Below are 13341 nucleotides of genomic sequence, written 5' to 3'. Positions count from 1 at the left end.
TAAAAGCCGGTTTTTCTACGGCCGACATCTGTCGCTTGACAGATCGATCGCTCATGATTCAGCTGGACGTATGTGTAGGCGGCCGGCCGGGCGGCGCAGGTTGCGGCGAACCCATGATGGATGTAGCGGCGGACCACACAAGCACACACACATGCAAGCGTATCTATCTAAGGGTATCTCTAGTCGTGCTCCTAAGAAGGCCCCTCAATCGTTTTTTATCCGTCGGCACCAAAAAATCGGCTCAGTCGCGTCCCTAAGAGCCCAGTTTTTGCCGGTTCGGGCCGAAATTGATGCCGGCGGACCCAACCCAAATCCGGTACGCTGAGGGTCGCTCGGGGGCGCCGGGCGAATCGTTTTTGGCGCGAAGAGCCGCGGGCCCGCCGCGTCAGCGACTCTACTCTTTTCTCGCCTTTCGTCGTCCTCATCGCCTCGTTTCCCGCGGCGAATCAATGCCAAAGCTGCCGCGTCGGTCAGCCTCCATTGATGCCTCACGGGCGGCGCAGTGAAGGCTAGGCGACGCGTCCCTTGGCCGCCACGCAATCACGCCACGCGTAACGTGCCGGCCAAGCCTACCACGCGGCGTCTCCGCCTATAAAAGCCGACTGCAAGCGCGCCGGAGAGACTCACCCCGATCATCCACCGACGACGCGCTCATTTCTCCCCCTTTCCTCCTCTCGCCGTCACCAGTTGAGAAAGTATGGCCGAGCGTTTCCCAGGCGACGGCGCGGCGGCGAACGGATTCGGACGCCTTCATCTGCACGAGGACGAGGCTCGCCTCCTTTTCGAGGCCGAGTACTCGGTCCCGCCAGACATGCGGGTGCCCGGGGCGTGGAGGATCAGCGCCGGCGGCGCGCCGGTGCCACCGGTACCCACCGGCGCGGCGCGGCGTGCGGAGATCGCACACATCCGCTCGTCCCTGCCGCGTGCGGCGAGGGAGGGGCCCCGGTACGTCCCCGACAGCCCAATCTGGGAGCCGTACTTCCGCCGCCGGCACGACGAGCAGCTCGAGGCCACCAACGGCGTCGTGCCCCCCGGCAGGTTCAACGTCGCCGGCCGGCGTCGGTGGTGGGGCGTGCCCAGGCGCACGTTGGAGTCCGTCCTTGAGTACATCGAGGGCGGCAACACGCCGCGCCTCGAGTATCCCGCTCCCCCGTCCTTCTCACGCCGCCGGGGCCACCGGGGAAGCTCCTGAACGCCGAGGCGCATGGAGACCGGGGTGTCCTCCTCCTCGTCCGGCGGCTCTCCCTGCCTCCACCTCCGCCCCGTCAAGCCGGAGCCCCAGGACACGCCTGTCAGCGCGCGTACCCGCCGCTCCGGCGCCCTCGTCGAGCCCAAGGTGGAGTCCAGCCTCCCCCCGGAGTACGAGGAGATAGTCCGGCGCGGCTTCTCCGACGAGGACGCCATGCGGTGGTCGCGCGATGACTACGTGCGCGAGGAGATGGTCCGGCAGCGCCGGGCCCTGGAGGAGATCGCCGCCCGCAAACGTGGGCGCGAGGACGAGGACGGTGTTGTCGTCCTCGATAGCAACGACGACGACGCCCCCGGACTGTCCAACCCGCCGCGCCAACCGGGGGAGGGATGCAGCAGGGACGGTGGAGGCGTAGGCGGGGGCGACGACGACGGTGACTACATGTGGTTCTACAGCCTCCTCGGCATGTAGAACCGCGTGGGCGGGCGGCGAGGCGGGGGTAGCCCGCGGTAGTTTTTTTTCTTTTTTTTTTATAAAATATGTTTAAATTTGAACGAACTCGTCCGTGTTTGCGTTGTGTTTGCGCCGAATTTAAACATTTTAAAAACCCGTGAAGGGACGCGACTGGGGGCATCACGCCCCCAGTGCGCGGTTTAGCGCCGGTGCATCCCTAGGAGGCGATTTTTTACCCATCCTGAAGGGCCAACGGCTGGAGATGCCCTAACTTGCTGCTAGCTCCCACCACCTCCGTTGTTGCACCAATCCATCCATCCATCCATCCACCATCGACCACAGCTGCTGCAATCATCAGATCATGGGTGCTCCACCCACTCTCATCTAGTACTAGTACTAGCTAGCCACACTCTACGCCGGCCACACCAGGCCACGCATCACCACCGTCACCGCCACTGCAGCAAGCTAGTTCCGCCGATCGTGTCCGGCCGGTCACTTCCTCCTAGCCAGAGCGTCAGCGTTCAATCAGGACAAAGTACAATGATTTGATCTGTTAACTGGTTTTCAATTCGAGACTGATCTATTGGAAGTTGTATACATCAACTCTGTTCTGAATTATAAGATGATTTGGATAGCTCAATATGAACTACATACGGATTGAAATAAGCGAACAAACACGCTAAAACATCTTGTAATCCGTTGGGATATACTGCGAGTGTGCTGCTGCATGCCCTCCTTAAATTCGTGTCAAGGTACGGGCTTACTCTGCTGACCATGTGACAACATACACGAGACCAGGGAATGAATCCTCCACAGTGGGAGTGGGGCGATAACAACGTGGTGAGAAAGGGAAAGGCGTCCCGCGCAAAGCCTCTTCTCCTTTTCGCCTTTTCCCGTCGGGATTTGGATGGGTCGGAGGCCACGACATGTGGCCTGCCGCCCGCCCGGATCCAACGTGCGCTGCGCTACCATTCCATCAGCGACAATAGCACGGCGACAAGGACCCAAGCTTACTGCCTGATTACTACTCCACCGCTACTAATTATTCATCATAATATACTCAAGGACCACGCTACCACTCGATTGCTAATCTGTACTGGTACGAGCCTTGATGTGTGAATTGAAGGCCAGAGCCAGTATTGTTCCCTCCCTTGTCATGATAAATCTGGTGCTGGAATCTCTTTTTTTTTTCAAGAAAATATAGATTATTAGCAATGGTGGCCAAGTCATGGGAACTACGTAGATGGGAGGATTTAAAGTAGTAAATGATTATATATTAGACACTCTCTTTTCCACTAGGGGAAGAAAAAGAATGAGCTATGGACACTATTCTATTCCCTTTTCTTTGTTTCTTGACGTGAACACAAGGAATAAAGCTAAGAAAACTAAGTAAACTTGTCTGCCCACTCATGATGTTAGGCTACCGACTTTAAACAAGTTATTATTAGATGAGGCTCCACAATATATACATGATGCCATCACCTCTTAATTCAGAGAGATTTCTTTTGCAAGCTTGTAAATGATCGAGCACATTAGCTTGTTTTGTTTCCTACTAACTACGAGCAAGGAAATTGTCACTCTCATAGACGGAGTAAGTTAGTTTGATTACAGAGCTGACTACATGATGCAATTCATATGAAGTGAATGAAAATATGTTATCTATTCTACTCGCCTCTGCATAAGATTCTAAATCTGTCTGGTGATAAGGTCTCCCATGATTGCATGTGGATGTAGCTAACTAGCTTGCACTGGTAGGGCCATCACATACAAATCTTAAATAAAATACATTGGCCTGCTGTAGGGCCATTTTTATTATCGATCGACCAGCGGCGGCAGAAAAGAAGACATGACAACTAATATGGTCACGAGTCCTCCCTAGAAAGCTTTTGAAACAAGCCCCTTCGTTCTCAAGAGGGTGAGCGCACATGGAAGCCACGCAAAATTAGCAAGAAAGCAATCTTGCAACGGCCAATAAACTAAGCTACAGTGGTACGCTTAAACTAGTGAGGCACACACGATATGAGGTATGAGAAGCCTGTAGATGAGCTGAAAAAACTTTTGGGAGGAGGGGCCAGTTCACATGTCTCCGTCCCACCCCACTGAACAACTCACAAACAAAATCTTGTTATTCCCTTCCACTCACCTTCCTCCTAATCCGAATTGAAAAATGAAGTATTCAGGGGAAAGGAAACTCTTTTTCCATACATACCCGCCTGAATTTAGAGATTTATGCATAGGCATGTGTCTCCAAGAGAAAACATGCATTCCATGGTTTTGTAGGCGAGCAATTTTAATATGCTTCCTCTTACCCCGGAAATGCCCTTTGGTGGACGGGTGCATAGGTAGACTTAAAAAAAACATATTTCCACAGTGCAAAAAAGAATTGGAATTTTTTATACGCACACAAATGCACATATAACACGTACAAGAAAATATTCATAACAATATGATTTCATACATGGCGTAGACAGGAAAAACAAATACATAAATGAAAATGGGCCAATCTTTTTTTATGGTTGGGCCATGATTTTTCTTTGTAGCTTGCAAATCATAATATTTTTGAATGAACATTCACATATCCATCGTGAAAATGTACAAGTTTTCATAGTTTTTTTTAACTTGGAAATATGCATTTTTTGAATCATTTCAAAAAATGGGAGCCAATTCCCCCGTCCACCAAAAAGTCGCTCCCACACCCCTCTTTTCACATGAGAGGTAGGAATGTAAGAGTTAATCAAACCCACTATTTAATGAAATCAACGGTTCAGATCTATTTTATAATCATACCTCTCATGTGAAAAGGAAGGTAAGAGGGAGCATATGATTAAATAAAAACTCTTTCTAGGCTGGAACTTGTTTTAGCAAATGTAAACAAATTAGCACACCAAAGTCAAGAGTGCATTAGCCGTGGACTATTTCGCGATAGTGTTTAGTTACTTTCGGATAGGTTGATGCTTGTAGTAGAACTCTGGTGTCGTCTTTGTATTTTAAAAAGAGAAATAATAGTAAATGCAAGGTTTATCAATAGTAATGTGTGCACTCTTTTTCAATGTATAAAAAGTTTCAACTGTTCACAGCGAGTTGGTTGAAAAATGTTCAAAATTACTTTAAAATGCGCACATTCCAATAGTATATATGGTTACTTGTCGAATAGGACAAATCATATCCTGAAACCCCAAGCACGACAGTCTGGAAAAATACCGAATTAGTACTGAAACAATAATAAACTAAAACAACATGCAATAAAAACTAAACACGGATATAGAAGTATGTTAGACAACATGATAATGATGCAACGATACAAGTAAATTAGTCTAAGAATAGACATGTGCTCTTCAGAATGCAAAGGCTGATTACAAAACTAAACATACAGGTATGCAACGGAGATAGAAAGTATTCAACAAAGTCTTCACAGAAGGGTGGAGGCAATATCTTCAGAAAATGCAAACTATAAAAACTAAATGAGTGAACAAACTGAAATCGGTTTTGCTCGGTGAAGACACATAGTTTGCTAGCTTACGCCGGTTCAAGTTGCCGGCACAATTCTACGTCTGGGTTGGAGAGACTGAGCCACAAGTATGAAGACACGAGCATTCATAGTTCCTTAATCGCTTTAGTCATTAATCATCTAAAGCCCACTAGGGAGCACTAGATGCACTTACATATGGTATGAACATAAACTATGAAACTATCTATATTAGATTGTAAATTTCCTACAATTTCTTAACTTTAACGTTGGGCGGGTTTTAAGAGGCAGTTGCACATTTCAGGGTTTTCAGAAAAATGTGAGGAAATATAGATAGTAAGCAATCCTAGGAGGCTATAACATGAAAAACTTCGTAACAATGACCATTTTTGTTATGGGCATAAATCATAAGAGATAAATCTATTTTGTTTCACCTTTCCATAAAATAGAAAAGCTACCATACTAGATGATTTTTTTGCATGTTTAAATTTGGTATCACCACCAGACTCCTAATTCTTAATGTACTTGTTCAGTAATTTTTAAAGGTGCAGTGCTTGCTGGTTTTACCTTTTGAGGTTTTGAAAATATCATCAAAAAATTACATAAAACAAAAAAATATCAAGTAATTAGGTCACTTGTGTTCCATGCATAACACAAGAGATAAATGTTTTTCTTGTTATTTTTGCATAGGACATAAATATTTTACATTGTAACATCTTTTGCCATCGTCATTTTAGGGCATTCACTACATTTATGTTATGCAAAAAAATCCAAATGCAAATCTGCTTTTCAGGATTGGTTCAAATTTCACTTCAAAAACAATGCTAAGAAGTTCAAAGTTTTATATAGATAACTTCGAAGCTCAGAGTTCAATTCGGTCGAGAACGACAATTCAGGGGTCGAAACATACTATTTTATATGTTGATTTCTCAAACTAAATCTATCAATTCCGCCATCCCACTATTTTAAGGGTTTAGTTCAACATCTCTAAGGCAAAAAAAAAGTTAAATAAATTTTTTAAAGAAAAAAGAACCATGAGATCAATGTGACTAAGCTTGCTCGAATGAGACTTAAAGATCCTCAATCGATTAAGCATCTTTGGTAAACTTGGAGGCAAATTTTGCCCCTTTGTAATTAACATGGTCAAACTCATACGATTTGACCTCAGTCAAAGCTAATATGCGAAGTAAATAACAACAGAGGGCTTATTCCCGCATTTTTTTTAAAAGACGTATCTTCCACATTTCGCCAGATCAAAAGGCTTTAACTAGAACGTTGCGAAGCACTAATACCATGGCACATTCGCAGAAAAAAGGAGTATAAACAAAAGGGAAATAAGAAAGCGCGCACTCAATAACGACCCCTGCCTACCATAGCGATCGAGCGAGCGAGCAGCGCGGAGGCCACGCTACAGCGCCAAATTCCACACCAAACAAAGGCGCGGCGACGAACGAGCAGCCAACACCCGCACCACCTCCCCTCACCGCACCGCACTACTCCTCCTTGGCTCCAATGTCTAATCCACTCGCTAATCACCTCCACCGCACCACCAAATAAGTACGCCCACCCCCGCGACGGAAAGCTAATCTCTCCTCCCTCCCCCTTTCTTCTTCATACTCCCACCATCTCCACCACCACCACCACCATCCTCTTTCTCCCACCCACCTTTAAGCCGCCCCATCCCCCGCTGCGCTGAGTCACTTCCTCACGCCACCCGCCGACTGATTGCTCGATCGAGGTGCGGTGCGCGGCCATGATCTCTATAGGCGGGTCCTCCTCGTCCTCCTCCTCCGCCGCCGCGGCGGGGGTCCGGATGGGCGGGGCCAAGCGGCGGGGGAAACCGGGCGGGGCCGCCGCGCCGGGGGCCGCGGGGCCGCCGCAGACCAGGTGGCGGAGCGGCACGCAGGAGCGGATCTACGGCCGGCGCCTGCTGGACGCGCTCCGGGCCACGCGGTCGGGCGCCGCCTCGTCCCCGCAGCCGCGCGCCGTCAAGGCCGCCGCCGACTCGGCGCTGGCGCTCACGGCGCGCGGGCAGTCGCGCTGGAGCCGCGCCATCCTGCTGGCCGGCGCCGCGTCCTGCCGCCGCCGCGTGCTCGTCAAGGCCGGCGGGAAGATCCGCCGCCACCGCCGCCCGCAGGCGCGCGCCGCCGCCGCGGCGTCCAAGGCCGCGGCCGCCGCTTCCGCCAGCGAACCGCCGTTGCTCAAGGAAAAGAAGGTGAAGGACCGGCTCCGCGTGCTGGGCCGGCTCGTCCCCGGGTGCCGGAAGCTGCAGGCCCCCGACCTGCTCGAGGAGACGGCCGACTACGTGGCCGCGCTGGAGATGCAGGTCAAGGCCATGCGCGCGCTCGCCGACGCGCTCGCGGCGGCCCAGCTGTCCTCGCCTCCCCCGCCGGCCGCCGCCGCCGCCGACGAGGCCGAGATGGAGAGGTGAGGGTCTGAGCCTCGCCTCGCCTCCGAGAGGGAGATTGATGACACGATGGCTCGGGGAAATAAGGGCGATTGATTACTGGATGGATGGACGGATGGATTGTTACCGCGAGAGGGGGTCCTGGGATTCCAGGAGGGTATTGTGATTCCGATGATGATGATTGCTGCTGCTGCTGCTGCTGCTGATTTGTAAATTCTTGATGCTACTACTTGTATAAGTAATGCTGCTCTGCTCCTCTCCTGTGTTCTTGAAATGTTCTTCCTCCTCCTGAAACAAGACGGGGGGATTCCTGTGCCTGTCTGTCTCCTGCGGATTGGATTGGATTGGAATTGGATTATGCTTTTGTTTGGCTGTGCCACGGTGAATTAGGAGTTTTGTTTCTTGTATAAGTGCAATGCTAACCGTCTGATTTCATGGCTTCCTCGAGCTGCATTCGATGGGATTCCTCGAGGCGGCAATTTCTGCTCGCGAGGGAGAACAGAAATCCGAATTCGATCTGATGGACAGAGACAAGAGAATTTGCAAGTGGCTCGGCTCGTAAACCATCGATGTCGTCAACCACCGCGCTTAAACTAACTATAACGCTAACAAAGATCAGACAAGGCGTGAGCAGAAAGATTCCGCTGGCTGGTTCTTTCTGCTCTGGGCGCAGTCCCGGCCTGACGCCGGTTTCTCTGATCCGATGGGCGGGCGGGTATTATTTGCTGCCAGAAATGTGTTACGTACTGCTGCGCAGTACTACTAGTGCTGCAGCACTGGGCCTTCTGCGGCAAATTTTCTGGGCTGCATTTATGCACGTGAAAATGTTCCCCTGCAGAGAGCTCGAGGGGGACAGCGATCTGAGTCGTCGTCATCCTCTCTGTTCTCCTTCTTTTCACTCTTTCAATGAAGATCGCGAAATGTTTTTGACATGTGGAGGATGGGGAATTTGGTTGGCTAAGCTGAAACTCGGCGAGCCCCTTATCAGTTGTTTGCAACAGATGTTTCATCAGTCATATAAACACAGCCTTTCCAATTTCCATGCTGGGTACAATTGTATTTTATGATCCTTTCCTTTCGTGTGCCCAACCTTAAAATACTCCTCCAAGACGTCTTCACAAAAAATAGAAACAATCACCGCGAGGACTCACTCCCGTGTTACTTCCTCCGTAAACTCCGTAAAGAAATATGGATCTCGATGTTTTTCTTTTAACTCGGAAGAACTCGATGTTACAATTAGAGATTGCAGGTGGAGAGGAAAGGGAAAGTATCCACCCATCTTTATGATGCTACCGATGCACCGGACGGCAAAATACAATGTAAATATGTTTAAAAAAAACTGAAAATAAATTAGCACATAGACACGACATGAAAAAAATATGATGTCACAACTAAAAAAAGGAATATACGATGTCATAAAAATTCAAATAAAAAATCGAAACATGGCATGCAAACAAAACTGACAAAATTGTTGTCAATAGTGATAATGGGCCAAATTTGAAGCCCTGATTATATTAGACACTATCCAGTGCCGAATTTGCCCGTTTTCTTTCTCAACGTTTGTTATGAATTTTGCTCCGATTTTTGTGACATGTTAGAAGTTAGTGTTATCCGTATATTTTTCTTTTTTTGAAAATTTTAAAAACATTAATGGGTGTTGCGTCCACCGGTAGCACCATATATATGGGTGCACCAAATACTTCCCCGGAGAGGTAACCCCGCTAGGGGATGTAGGCACACATGTCCGCAAAGTCTGCATCCGCACAATTATTATAGCAGTAGTGATTAGCTTACTTTAGGCGGATTTAAGCATCCGTGGACAGCTAGTATAGCCTCATTCCTCCCCGCAAATTTTTTTTGAGGGGTGAAAATCAATTTATTCATCACCGAAATCCACATGAAGTAGGATACATGAAAGGTCATGGGGGTTTCCAAGCCATAAATGGCGTCCCGAACCCTGCGAAAGAGCAAATTTAGCTAATCTATGTGCCTCATAGTTTACGGCACGACCCTCCCAAATGAAATTACAATTAAACGTAGAAGCACTGAGTTTTATTTCGCTAATGATGGAACTATATCGGCCTCCGGTCCCCTTCTGAATGTCCGAGACAACTTCTTTGCAATCTGAGGCTATGATAAATTGTTGCAAGTTGAGGTCCTCTGCCAAGGCTAAGGCCTCCCGGCAAGCGATTGCCTCCAAAGCAGTAGGATCGCATACACCATAAATAACGAGTGCTGAACTTCCAAGATAGACCCCTTGGTCATCTCTGCAGATAGCAGCAGCGGCGCCTCCTCGCTCGAACCTGACTCCTGCGTCCACATGAATTTTTGCATATCCCATTGGAGGAGCCTTTGGTCTAGCAGCAGGCGTCACATGCAATACCGGTCCCTGGGCGGCCCGCGGGTTGCTAGCGCCAACTATTTCCAAACCTGATATATACCTGTTTACAAATGCATGTGTGGATTGAGGGTTCTGGAAAATACCTTCATGTATCGCCTTTCGCCATGCCGACCAAATAGCCCACATAGTGACCACAAGCAACGTGAATTTCTGCTGCGACAGAGTTTCTATAAGGGTAAACATCCATTGCTTGGCAGAGGGTTCAATGATTTCCGTAATTTGCTGCACAAGATCACTGTCGCTGAGAGCCCAAGTGCACCTGGAAGCGGTGCATTCGATAAGAGAGTGCCGCCATGAGTCAGGCGATCCACAAAGCCCACAGCTGGCTGAATCTGTCATGTGGCGATGCATGCGTACATCATTCGTTGGTAGCGAGTGTCTGGACAGGCGCCACAAGAACATCCTCACTTTAGCCGGAACACTCGTCTTCCACAATCTTCTCCAACTGTTCTTCTCTGCGTTTGAGCTCGAGGGGCCCGCGGTTCCCTCCAACCAAGCTTCTCTTCGTTGCTTCGTTGCTACGAGCATGTTATAGGCAGATTTCACTGTAAACAGGCCATGCTTATCGTAGTGCCAACTCCAAAAGTCAGGCATATTGCGGCTACAGAGAGGAATCCCAAGAATAACTGAGACGTCCATTGGCATGAAAGTTGCCTCCACCACCGTTCTATTCCAAGTTGCTGATGTAGGGTCAATTAGTTCTGAGACAAAATGCGGCGGGTTCTGTACTCGGCTTCCGTAAGGGCGAAGCATCTCATCCCTAGGGAGCCAGTTATCACTCCAGATGTGTGTCGTGTCGCCATTACCCACTCGCCTTATTAAACCCTGCTTTAAGGTATCTCTTCCTTTGATGATTGCCCTTCATATCTGACTAGGGTGGCTCCCGAGGCTAGCCTGCAAAATATCTGAATTTGGGAAGTAAATGCTTTTCAAGAGCCTTGCACTCAGAGTCTCTGGGTTCTGTAACAGCCTCCATGCCTGCCTTGCCAACATAGTAAGATTAAACAACTCGAAATCTTTGAAACCCAGACTACCCATACCTTTCGGTTGGGTCATAGTTTGCCAAGAGACCCAATGAGGTTTGCGTTTGCCCTCTTTGCTTCCCCACCAGAATTTTCTTATTAGCATATTGAGGTGCTCACACAATCCTCTTGGGAGTTTGAAGCAAGACATAGAGAATACTGGCACTGCTTGGGCTACAGATTTAACAAGGACTTCTTTACCTGCTGCTGACATTGTATTTGCAATCCATCCTTGGACTTTGCTCCACAACCGATCCTTTAGATATTTGAAGGCGCCGTTCTTTGAGTTGCCAATGTCAGACGGCATACCCAAATACTTCTCGTTTAAAGTGTCCAAATGGACTGGGTTCAATCATCCGTGTACAATTAGGATGTTTGGGCTGCATTTAGAGGAGTTTGACGGTCGGCCTTTTGTTCATGCCATGTCCAAAGTGTCCAAATGAACAAATGGGAGCAATGTGAGGGAACCCGCTGGAGATGTCTAAGTGATATTTTTTTATCATGCCACATAGGATAATTGTTGATGAAGATGACAAAAGGTAAGAATATAGTAAAATTAACTTTTTTTGATCCTGCAAAGAAAAAGGTCTTTAAAAAATAAACTTCACAAAGATGAGATATCTATAGTGTACATTATTAGTCTTGCATTTTGTTGTATATAATGACAACTCTTCCATTTAGTGTTAGTTCAAAGAGACAATATGATGTAACATCGACCGTAGATGATACAAAGAGGTTGAACACTCTCCATAAATACACCCTTTAACAATTTTTTAGCAAAGTCATATCCACTTAAACTCCATAATAATTGTTTTTTGATTTTTTATTGAAATGCTCTAGCAGATTCGTTATCATTCACTAAATCCTCATAAAATTTAGAGTGCATGGTAAAAACCTCCCCACAACAGCTATGTTTCGAAGTTGTCTGAGGAAATATGGAGCTCCCTTCATCCACCCAAAATCTTATGCAAGGGACATTTTATGATGCACCCGCCCCGTCAACGTCGTTTGCTCCCACCTCTAACACGAGACCGCTTACCGTTGCCATCTGGCATCACTTTTTGATGTTGACCCATTCTTTGCCTTACCCCATCTCGCTCTAGCCTTATGCAAGCTTCCTACAGTCTATCCTACCACCACAATGGCCGCATCACAGGAGCTTGATGCATGCCTCTCTCTGTTGTAGTTCCTCCCTTTACATGGCATGCCAAGGAGGCTGGCGTCACACACCGACCATCCGTACTCGCCAACTCTATTTCCTGCGTCGTCTAACTTCCCGGTCGTGCCATATCGTGCCCACCAGATCTTTACGACCTCCAAGGTGTTCGACGACTTAGTCGAAGGTATATTTGCCTCAAAATTGTTCATGCTCACGTGTCTACCTTATAACAATAGTGAGTAGCTTATTTGGGCCAGATTTAAGCGTCTGCAGATAGTCTGACATTTGGGACACATCTAAAGGAGCATGATGATTGACCTTTTTTGTCCTGTCCTGTGAGAACTGTCCAGACGGACAAGTGGGAGCAAAGTAAGGGAGCCCACTGGAGATGTCTAAGTTGATAGATTCTTTTAACACGACATGTAAAATAATTGCTGATGGAGATGAAAAATGGTAAAAATAGAGTAAAACTAACTTTTGTTGGTCCCATGATAAAAACTCATGTCAGAAAAAAAACTAACTTGACAAAGACTGGAGATCTAGAGTCTACGTCATTAGTTTTGCATGTTGTTGCATATAATGATAACTCTTTTTTTCGTGTTAGTTCAAGGAGACAATACATTGTGACATAAACCATAGATGGTACGAAGAGGTTGAGCACTCTCCATAAATGCAGCTGTAAGAACAATTTTAGCAAAGTCCTTGTATTCATCCAAACTCAATAATAATTCATTTTGAGTTTTTATTTAAATGGCTCTAGCAGGTTCATATTCATGCACTCTATCCTCATAATTTTTGGTGTGCATTGTAATTTTTTTTAAATCACACACAAACCATATTTTGAGGTTGGCTCAGGAAATACAGAACTCCCTCCATCCACTGAAAAACCTTGTGACAAGACTTTTTAGGATAGACAAGCCCTCGATGTGCCGTTTGCTGCCACCTCAAACCCTAACCCACCGTCATTTGGCATTGCTCGCGCACTGCTGACCCTTTCCCCACCCTACCTGTAACATCCCAAATTTTTAATTTGGAATGTTATACATTAGATCATCATGCATATCATATTTTATTTTGCATTTTGGTTTATCCTAGAAATTCTACGCAACTCAATGACCCACGGAGAGAGTTGGGGATTTCGTTATTTTCATATTTGAGTTCTCTCAAATTTTGAGAATAGAATCATTTGATTTTATTTATTTTATCATCAATTATTTCTATTACAATAATATGAGAGAGGGAAT

The 13341-nt window shown here is 47.3% G+C and overlaps 1 protein-coding gene across 1 annotated transcript; it reads left to right on the top strand.

Moving 5' to 3' along the window:
* Positions 1–6481: 6481 nt before the first annotated feature.
* LOC125543502 (transcription factor bHLH149-like) lies at positions 6482–7901 on the top strand. The gene has a single exon (XM_048706873.2). It carries the CDS (start codon positions 6862–6864, stop codon positions 7537–7539), a length of 678 nt encoding a protein of 225 aa, XP_048562830.1. The 5' UTR covers positions 6482–6861; the 3' UTR covers positions 7540–7901.
* The last annotated feature ends 5440 nt before the right edge of the window (positions 7902–13341 follow it).

The sequence above is a fragment of the Triticum urartu genome, chromosome 3A (genome assembly GCF_056163025.1).
Source record: "Triticum urartu cultivar PI428250 chromosome 3A, HENAU_Tu73, whole genome shotgun sequence".
Taxonomy (NCBI): domain Eukaryota; kingdom Viridiplantae; phylum Streptophyta; class Magnoliopsida; order Poales; family Poaceae; genus Triticum; species Triticum urartu.
This window is presented reverse-complemented; position numbering and strand designations above follow the sequence as displayed.